The sequence below is a fragment of the Hydractinia symbiolongicarpus genome, chromosome 11 (assembly GCF_029227915.1).
Source record: "Hydractinia symbiolongicarpus strain clone_291-10 chromosome 11, HSymV2.1, whole genome shotgun sequence".
Taxonomy (NCBI): Eukaryota; Metazoa; Cnidaria; class Hydrozoa; order Anthoathecata; family Hydractiniidae; genus Hydractinia; species Hydractinia symbiolongicarpus.
In genome coordinates, this window is record NC_079885.1 from 10067685 (window position 1) to 10078534 (window position 10850).

At 35.8% G+C, this 10850-nt stretch overlaps 1 protein-coding gene across 2 annotated transcripts; it reads right to left on the bottom strand.

The window, feature by feature from the left end:
- Positions 1–2008: 2008 nt before the first annotated feature.
- On the bottom strand, positions 2009–10850 carry LOC130614126 (uncharacterized). Of its 2 annotated transcripts, none has more exons than XM_057435532.1 (5): positions 10734–10850; positions 6283–6395; positions 5028–5146; positions 2673–3436; positions 2009–2524 (listed from the first exon to the last, which is right to left on the bottom strand). In XM_057435532.1, the coding sequence occupies exons 2-4, from the start codon at positions 6389–6391 to the stop codon at positions 2678–2680; spliced, it is 987 nt and encodes a 328-aa protein (XP_057291515.1). In that variant the 5' UTR covers positions 6392–6395; positions 10734–10850; the 3' UTR covers positions 2009–2524; positions 2673–2677. The 2 variants fall into 2 exon arrangements, with proteins under 2 accessions (XP_057291515.1, XP_057291514.1); XM_057435531.1 differs by lacking the exon at positions 10734–10850 and adding an exon at positions 6702–9501.

Sequence of the window (10850 nt, forward strand, 5' to 3'; positions counted from 1 at the left end):
CTATCGTTGCGGTCTGTTCTTATTATTTTTGGTCGGTCTGCATGCGTGCGCATGTCCATTGTTTTAGACGCAAAATCAAAACAACTACGTATCTATACAGTGAAACCTGTAGTGGACATTCTTTAGAGCGGACCCTTTTCACGAACGGATGAAATTACGGCCAAACTCTCGTAACAAAACTATGTATCTGACATTTTACAACAGACACCGCAATAATAGGTCTGATTTCAAGACCCCAATTAGCAGTACCAACCAGAAATGACGTCGTTATGACAGACACTTTGTTTCCCAATAGTATAAATGGTTTTTTTGCACACGTTTTTTCTTTGATAAGAATCTATTATAGCCTATTCTTTAGAACAAGGCGAAATAAGAATAATGGCCAGCCTGGTTAGAATTTTAATATTTTTATTAAAAAACTCGTGGTTGGTAAACATTAATCACAAAAAATCATTTGTCACCTTTAAAATTTCGTCACTTATTCTTTCTTGTCCCAATGTTTAAAAACATTTAAAACATATATTTTTTTCAATTTTACGAACTTTGATCTCGTTTTAGCTTCTACGCAGAACATTTAGGAAATGCAAAAACTATTGTACACATCTTTTTCTATACAGAAACTTTAGGCTAAAATTATAAATATTTATGTCGTGTGTCGGTTCCACTTGACCGGTGCTAAATGAAGTCGTTGCGTATTTATTGAAGGATACTGCCTCTGCGCATGGCAGCCAACATACTTTAGTGTTTACACGGCAAATGTCCATCCCGTCCAACTGGAATTTTAGTTTACTTGCCTGGGTTCTCGGTTGACTAAGTTTCCCGTTTTAACCGAAGCGGGGATAAAATGCACCATGTCAACACGCTTGCTAAATTGTTGGGTTTTTTTTCTGATTTTTCCGGGATCTCGGTGGACAGATTTTCCCAGTTCCATATATAAAGGTCCTAAAATAATTTTATTAGCAAAATCCCTATCAACCGATCAATTTTCTCAACAAAATTTGGCGAGATAGCTGTTGTAAGTACCTATAATTTCAGCCTCAGCAATTTTTGTTTATGTATAAAAATATTCTAAAGTGTTAAAGCCATTTTTTTTCTTTCAAATGTAACAACTCTGCAATTTGGACATGTAGGATCAGGGGAAATCAATGGACATACAGTATACTCTCCTTTAGCGGACACCATCGGTGTATGACCAAAGTCTCCGCTAATTGGAAATGTCCGCCTTTTGGAAAGTTATACATTTTAGGACGCAAATTAGAAAATGAAACCGATTACGACGGCTAAAGTCATTGGGAAGCGATTGAATCGTGGAGACAGCTATGGGGTGTAGGTTCCTTTTATTTATCGCTTTCATGGCCATGATAAGCTGATAAAGCAGTTGATAAAGAAAATTGACAAGATTAAAAGCAAGATGCACACAAAAATTGTAAAACTATTCAAATTCGTTTACTTTTTTTTTTGCTTGCTTTTAATTATTTTGGACTGTCCGCTGGTTATCCACTAAGTATCGAGACCAGAGAAATACATACATAGACCAATAAATTGAAGTACTCCAGGTTCGATAATGAGAAATGAATGGTTTAAAGCAGAAAAAGGACTTTTCTGCAATTGTGGAAAATAAAAAAACCACAGGTAGAGCGCAAAGCAGAGTGACTCTTGTTACCATAACAATGCCCGCTTCGCTCTGCGCGTTCTCGTTCTGCGTAGTGGAAAACTGACATAATGGCGCATACCGCAGACAAACTGAGTAAGACGCAGTCGAAACAAAACTGTCATCTGACATAAACCACTTGTGACAAAATATATCAATATCTTTGCAGGCCATTATATTTTGTCTACGGTTGTAGTTAAGTATTTTTTAGGGCGTATTTACGTTAAAATGTTTTGCATTAAATATCTACACTAAATTTCGCTCGCAAATAAGGTTGAATAAGGTCCTCAAAAACACACGAATTCTTGAATGAATATGTTAAAATCAATGCAGGAAAAAAGGCAAGTAATACACAACTTGTATCTGATTCCAACTTCTTGTTCATAAAATAAAGAAGATACAATGTACAAAATAAAATTACATCTCTTGACAGCATTTAAAGCCTCCACGTGAATAAATTTCTCCCATGTAGACAGCTCCATATGGTAAGTTGGCATCTTTTGTCGCTGCTGATAGTAGCTAAAATTATCTTTGTTCTGACACAAGCCCCTGTAAACTTATCCAAGTCGAGCTTAACTTTTTATAGCAGTAGTGGTATTGTCACACAAGCAGAATTTCCGTTCAGAGCAGAGGAAATTATTTAAAAAAATATTAGTTAACAAACTTGAAAAATCAAATCAGGCATCTTTTCAGGAGGATAAAACAATATATACAGCCAGAACTCAAACAGCTTGTAGGGTACAAGAAACCAAAATAAAATCTCAGACTTCAGACTGTTTCAGATAATTCCAGACAGTTTCAGATAACTCCAGACTATCAGACATTTCCAGACACGAAATCAGACGAGATACTTTAATAGTGCCAACTGTAAACCTACCAGACAAAGGAAAATTGTTACAGTATTAAAAATAAAAACCACAAAAAACAATACTACTTACTATAACTTACATGGCCAATGCTGCGTGCCGCACCTAAAGAAATAGAGCAACAATAACACTTCTCCTTTAGAAAATGATCTTACCTAATTTACTGTCCAGTGGAGCCATATCCACCTGTAGACCCATACGAGCCTGCTGACGGCGCCCCACCATATGCGGCACCTGCAGCTGTTCCATATGTTGATGCTGTTTGCGAATAATTGGCAGAAGAATAACTTCCAGCAGCAGCAGCAGCAGCAGGCTGTTGACTGTAGGATTGTTGTGCTGGTGCATAGGAAGTAGCGCTGTAGTCGGAAGCAGCAGTTTGTGGTGCTGCACTGTAGGATGTTGGTTGACTATATCCTGTAGATGCTGCTGGTGCTGCATACGACTGTCCACCATGTTGACTGTAACCCCCTTGTGCAGGCTGTTGTCCACCGTAACCTTGGCTTTGTTGTCCACTGTAGCCTTGACTTTGTTGCCCACCATAACTTTGTGCTCCTTGATTATATCCTTGAGAGCTTTGCCCATAACTTGGGGCAGGAGGAGCATATCCTGCTGGTTGCCCATACTGTCCTTGTGAGTAGTTTTGGCCAGGTCCTCCATACCCACCACCACCACCACCACCACCATAACCGCCTCCATTGACGTTTCCTCCATATCCACCGCCACCATAACCACCACCACCACCACCGTAACCACCACCACCACCGTAACCACCACCATATCCGCCACCATAGCCTCCTCTACCACGACCTCGTCCTCCATAGCCACCTCTACCCCCACCTCTTCCAGGACCACCTCCGCCACCACTACTGTTTGTTGGCTTTGTAGCATAGTTAACAGTGATTTTTCGACCCTCTAACATCTACGGAAAAACATACAATCAGAATGTCAGAAAAATATGTGTACAATGAGAATAACTACACTAGTACACAATGGTGTTAGGAATGTTTGGATTGGCTGTACACTGTTATGTTTCTAAGAAAAGGGTTTATTTATAGGAGAATTGAGGTGAAAATTTGTTATAATTTCATTCATAAATAAAAATGTTTCCCAAAAATTTTACAATTTTACTAATTTTTGAGGCAGATACGAGGTGGCAAAGTCATTCAGTAATGACATCACAACTGCCAGAGCGACCGAAATGCACAAAACACAAAGTCAAATGTTTATATCGAAAGCGTGCAGAATGACAGAAAGAAACGCAGAAATATAGTTATACTTAGTGTGTTTGCTTAGGTTTGACTTTCACCTATTTTATTTTATTTATATATTTTAATATATCTTCTGAATCAAGGCACTTGGATTTTTTTGCTAACTCGAGTGAATAAATTAAGAAAGAATAAATATCTATCCTTTAAACCTAATAATAATTCAATTGTGGGCATAAAACACAAGTTGTCAGGCATATAAGGTTGCTCAGATAAGAGCGAAAGAATTCTGTCTCGGTGATGGAAATTCTCTCCGCGGATTATACTAATGAAGCACGACGGAATGACAATCCTTTTCCCACGCCAAGTCTTTCAAAATGATGGACCCAGGCAGAATATTGGCTATAGACAATGAATCTATAATTCCTAAGCAAAAGGCGCACGTCGTTGACAGTAATAATAGCCTTCCAAACAGTTGATGAGAGTCTATATTTGATTATTATTTCTATATTTGAAGAATTGTGCATGGTTCCACTGATGTTTTTGTTTTTATATTCAAAAACGATAAAAACAAGCATGTACATTATTATTTAAAAATGTTACAAGTAAAACTATCTTGCATTAATTTTTTTTACTTCGGTGAATTTATATCGACAGTGTCTAATGAAAGAAGTTTCCAGACAGATATATTGAGGCATTGTGTTATCAAGTACATTTGCACCAATGCAGATTTTATGTCCTACTTGAGAAAACTCGTCTTCATTGTCGCTAACGTCACTGCTAGAAGAAAACTTTCTTTTCTTCAGTTCTTCTTTGCTATATTCGGGATCTCCAACATATCCACACAAATAATCTTTATTACTAGCAGCAGAACTATCAGAGCTATCTTCGCAAATATCATAAAAAAAACATAAGGAAACTATGTAGCTGTCTGAGGATGCCATCACTGAATGAATATTTAAACCTGCGCCTTCAAACTGTCTCAAACTAGTGACGTCACATTTGTAATTACGTGACCTTGAAAAAACTGTGAATTTACAGCTATATATAAACATTTACGAATTTTTATGTGCACCAATACATTCAGGAAGATAAAATGGTCATTTTATGCTAAGGTTGTTTTTTTACCTCAATTCTCCTTTTAATTTTTTATATTCTAATAAGATCGGCAGTAAATCCCATGCAATCATAGCACATTAACTTTTAAAAAAGAATAATTTTGGACATATTTCCACAAGTTTCTCTAGGCATAAAGAAACACAAAGTCTTCAAGACTGTTTGCTGTAAGTATTTCAATACACGTACTGACTGGTGCATTCCATTGATAGCTTCTTCTGCTGCTTTAGGATCTTCAAATGAAATAAAACCATAGCCTTTGGACTTCTTAACACCGTTTTCATCTTCCCTTTCTCTGACAATGAATGCTGCAAAATAAGAGATATAAAATAAACAAGACGTATGATATACGTAAACAACCTCGCGAATAAATTTTACAAGAAGCTGTCTATTAAATTGTGATTTTTGTTACGAAGTTAGACACAACATTTTCCTATTCAGATAGGCAAAAATATTTGTTACGCACTACGCAGTTATTTTTCAAAATTGATTTGTGAGATCTTTTTGAACCGAAAATTCCTCAAAAAGACAATTTTCGATGGGCCTGTCTGGGGTCAACTGCCTGAAACAAAAAAGAAACAAAAAAAACAAAACAAACAAACAAAAAAAACGGGGGATAAGAAAGTCACTCAGTGAGAAAACGCAAAATAAAAACAAAAAAAATAACGTATGAGTAAATCTTAATTGTTCGAAAAAAGAAATAGCTGCAGTTAAAAAAAAATTACTACCAGAATTGTCACAAACGGCAAACTTCGATAAAAAGAATCCTGTGCACTTTTAGCACGGAGACAATTAACAACAAACGGAATCAGAAAATTTATGTTCTTTCGGAGTGTTTCCGAAACCATATTTCTCTACGTTGGCGTGTCATTAGCGCAGCGAAAAGAATTTCGTTCTTGTTATTATTTATATATGGTGGAGTGTCTTCGTTTTCCTCTTAAGTATTGTTGTGGAAATTTTATTATTTGCAGACTACATTCCAGGCATTTGAGGAGACCTTAATTCTGCCTACATTTACTTTTTCGCTTTTGAACACTTATCTTTTTAAAAATAAAACAAAAAAAAAGTAAAAATAGTTACCAAGATGAGATTCAAACACACATCTACTCCAGTGTCGGTGCTTAGAGAGGCAAAAATTTCCATTCTCGTAGGACACATTTGCGTTTTAATACAAGCTCACGAGCTTGTAAAAATAACATTTTTTTAAATAGAGCGATAGTCCACAAGCTTTCTAATTTATCGATACTTTTTCCTTTATTTTCTTTATAAATTTAAGCGATGTCGTGTAAGGGGCTTACAATCACGAAACAAAAAATATAAATTTCTGACATGGATTAAATAGAATTTGAAAGGCTGGTGTAACAATCTCACGATTTTCACCTAAAGAAACCACATCTAAAAAATTTCAAGGCCTTTGGATTCTTTAAAAATCAACTTTACTTACAATCTGTGACAACACCGTATTTTTCAAAAGCTTGTTTTAAAGACTCTTCATCCATGCTATATGGCATACCACCAATAAAGATTTTACCTGGAACTGGACCTTGACTCATGATTCTAAATGGTATTTAAAAGCTGCAAGTCACTTTTTTTGAAAGTAGCAGGTAAAAGTATCAAAAATTTAGTACATTTCATAAGTAAATCTCTATTTAAAGTTTAAAAAAATTAATAATAACACTATTACCACCCTTTATCTGAGGCTCACTAAGGAAATTATTAAGATTAAAAAATATTGTCACATAGATTTTTTTAATTCTCTGAATACACTTTCTTGACAGACCATAACATTTATGTAAAAAAACATTTCAGAAGCACTATTTTTGAGAACAATTTACGAAACAACAATTTAATTCAAAAAGTAACCTGAACTCTCCCTTGCGATTGCACTCTTGTAAAGAAGATGTGACAGTGCTTGCTTTGTTTTCTTTGGTCGTTTTAATTTTTGCTCTGCAAAAATATTTTGTGTTTATTGGTGGATTTGATTTAGTAATTTGCTCCGATACATTTGCAGCTTTTGTAAGAGGAAGAATCAATTTTATTTTCCTCCAAGAATAAAGGGATCCAAAGGTACTTTTAAAAGTTGGACTTACAAAGATTTCCATGAAAAATTCCCAATGACATATCCACTTTTTGTTAAGTTTAAGTAACCCCAGATATCGCTTGTAAATATTTGTATTTCTTGTCACTAAATTTTTTTTAATAATGTAGTTAAAGCGCAAAAAAAAGTCAATCAATTTTTCACTAAGAGTTTGTTTGTGCATTGACGTGGGAAGCAACTGAACTATGTTATGAACATACAATTGCTTTATTTTGTTGTAATATCTTTGTCTTTTTATTACAGACTTATTATCGCACAGGAACTTCTTATTTGCATTTTCCCAAGGCACATAATTACTGATGTTGTGTGTGTTAAAAATATGTTGTTTTATACGTTGTCAAATGCTAAATACTATCTTAAATTATAAAGGCTGCAACTGCCCTTAACCCTATTCGTGGTTTGAAGGGGGGTGTTTCACCCCCTCCTCCACCCTCAGTTTAACTTTTTTGATGTGTGGCATATTGAATGTTTAGTAAATTTTGCAACTTGCATCTCAAATAAGTGTTTTAAAATATAAATCATGTACATTTATTTTTTTCTGTGTAAGACGGGTGTATGAACACCCAAAAGGTTGTCAATACATTGTATTTATTTATTTTTTGGTCAATATTTTTTCCTTTCAAAAAAAATTGTTCATAAAAACGTTATACAGATTTCTTATTTTTAACGGGAAGAGAAGGTCAAAGATTGCCAAGATCCTGGTTAAGCAAAAAAAAATATGTATATTTGTCAGGACTCGCATGAAGTTTTTTAAAAAAGTGAATACCTTATTACACGAAATTAACGCTGTGTGGTTAACACGGTTAAAAAAAACAGGTCATTAATTAACGCGATTGCTTGAGAAGACCTAGTTTAAGTGTGTGGAAATTAACGCGGTTAGAGACAAGTTTTGACAATTTTCATGTGACTAAACATTTTTTATTCAACAACAATTCAATGTAAAAGTTAGTAGAAATGTCTACTTCATAGCATCGAATGGGATCAAATGAATATAATTTGTATCCACTTCCCGAGTATTTTCAACGGCAGCGGTAATACCAGCACTTTGCCAACCATTTTCTATAATACTAACTCCTTTCTTTGATATGAGGAACTTGTACGCCTCGACCATCACTTTGGCACGATACGGTTTCAACATAGACAACTTCAAATCTACTTTGATTGAAGTTATGGCAGATACACATTTTGAATTTTTTACTGCACTCAGAGGTTTTCATGTTTACTGCAACACTGTTAATTGGGAGCCGTATGTTGGGCAAAAAATATCTTTTAAGCGTGAACACAATAATGAGTACAAGTTTGCAGTGGCTGGACAAGCGCTCTTGAGAGGTCGATTAGGAGATATAATTGTTAGAAATATTCCTAGAGAACTTTCCCGTTATACTTGGTATGCTTTGGCAGGAGGAGCGAAATTCAAAGCTTTTGTTAATGATGCAAAACAGAGGCCATCCCCATACTTTAGGGTGGGCTTGAAATACAAATCAAAATGGAAGTAAGATGGCTGAACAAACAAAAACTTTCGAATTACACAGCAAAAGTTGCAGAAGTTTAATATCCAATGTATTTGGATTATGTCGACAGCTCCAAAGCTATCTTGGAAGAACTTGTTGGCCATGAAATCGCATATTCAGATAACAATGAGGAAGTGGAAAGTGACAATGAAGAAAGCAATTGCGAAGAAGCTGCTGAAAACTGTAGTGACGATGAATGTATGATTACTCATTAGTTATGATTAGTATTTCTTTTCGTTGTAAATTTATTAAAATCTAGTATCCATCTTGTTCTTTTCAGGATAACATACCTCTGCGAGAAATAGCCTTGAAATTTAATCGATGCGCGAAAATGATAATGTATGTGTACACTAGGCAGTTTTGAATTTTTTTTCGTTTTTTTTTTAGATTACAAATTAAGGGTGGTTTAATTAACACGGACCAGAAATTAAGGGCAGTTTAATTAACACAGACCAGAAATTAAGGGCGGTTTTTATTAACGCGGTTGGAAGTCAACCGCGTTAATAACCACACAGCGTTAATTTCGTGTAATAAGGTATATCATTCAGGTGAGTTTACTTATAAAAGCACTTTGGGATCCCTTTTAACAGCATTTCTGATACTTTACATTAACAATTGAGAAAGACTACTTAATTAGCCCAAAAATTTTGTAATTTATTGTGTTGTCAATAGCACTGCAAATCAATGTCTGAAATACACCTCTTCACAGTGTCGTTTGGTCATGTGCAAACTCACGTTGCTATAGTATCCAAATTAAATATGGCTACCTATGGTAGGTAAACAAAGCTAGCCACAGTCTAAAGTACTGAATAAGTTAGTAGATTTGATGCGATTTTACTTGTAAATACCATGTCAATTAATCGCTCTTCATTAGGCTCCTGTTCTACCATTTATGTCAAAGTTTGTTTTTATTATACACCTTAATGCTCAATGTTGGCGATGCTTATTATCTCCTTGAGAATTAATTGGTTTTCAGCATTAATTTACCAATTCTCTGTATTGGCTCATATTGTGGGCGATAACTAGTTCTCAGTGCATGTTCCACAAAATAAAATTCTCTGGGAAGTAAGTACTAGGCTTATCGAATCTACCAATCAGATGTTTTCTACTAGAAAGGGGGGGGGGGGGGGGGGCAAAAGTGAAAGCAAAACACTCTGCATGGTAACATTTCCTGAGCACATGTTTTAAAAAAAATGTGAATGAGAATATTAGCTCTGATCATTTCATTTGTGGTCTGTAAACTCCTTAAAAAACTTTTAAGACAATTGACAACTATTTTGTTCTTTCAAAAGCTACTGACTGCTACCGCCTTTTGAAACGAAAAGTTTACCAACCACAGCTTTTTGATCACATGATATAATGAGCGATGATTGATATTTTACGGAAATGAATAGCGCGGAATATCGACACTGTGAAGAGGTGTATTATACTGTTTATAATATAAGACAGACCTAGATAGATAGATGTGCATATTTTACATGGCTAGCCTCACAAATATCGAGGGATATACCCTGTCTATTATTTCCAGGAGGGGCCATGGCTTAGATGGAGAGTCCTAGAGTATTTAATGCTCATTTTGAGCTACGCAGACCCAATTAGGACCCGCGCTCTACTAGACAACTCCCGGCAACATCCAACGGCCCACATAGTGTGCCATCTCCCCAATTTCCCTCACATGGCTTGGGTTAACCCGGGGCTATGGTAACATTCACTCGCCCATGTTGAATCGCCGTCAAGAGGAATCGAACCCCGGTCGCCCGCACAGAGTACGAGAGCTATAACCACTAATCTACGGCGCCACTATTATTAATTTGGCATGATCTTGAAAGGGGTCTAGAGCTAATATTGGTGGGGATCTTTTATTTCTACAACTAACCTATATAAGGGGGGAGGGGGCACAAATAAAAGTGGGTCTAGTATTTAAGGGGAGAAGGGAGATCTCTTAATAGAAGAAATATGGCACTTAACCAGGCTGGAAGCTTGCTGAAAATAGGTCTTTCTCACCTGATTTCTTCTGTATGGAGATCAACCTTCTAATTCATATGTATTTATTTAAAGTCTGGAAGGTACCTTTTCACGAAGAAATGACTGCAAAAGACCCAGTTCCAGCACATTTACTTCATTCATTTGAAAAAAGTAACACGCAACAGAAAGTCCATAAATGTGCTGTTAACGGATATGGAAATTATATGTCAATGGTCTTTCAATTTCGTATCGTTTTTTAACCTTGCCTAATAGCCTATGAAGGAAAAAAGAATCCTGTCCAACCGACTTTACAAACCGTACATTAAAGTTCACGAACCACCACCACGCGAGTGAAGAGAATGGAAGAAGAAAGAACAAGTTGAGGACTTCGGGCCCAGTATTCGCTCTCTGAACAAAGTGCTAAAAGTGCAAAAAAAA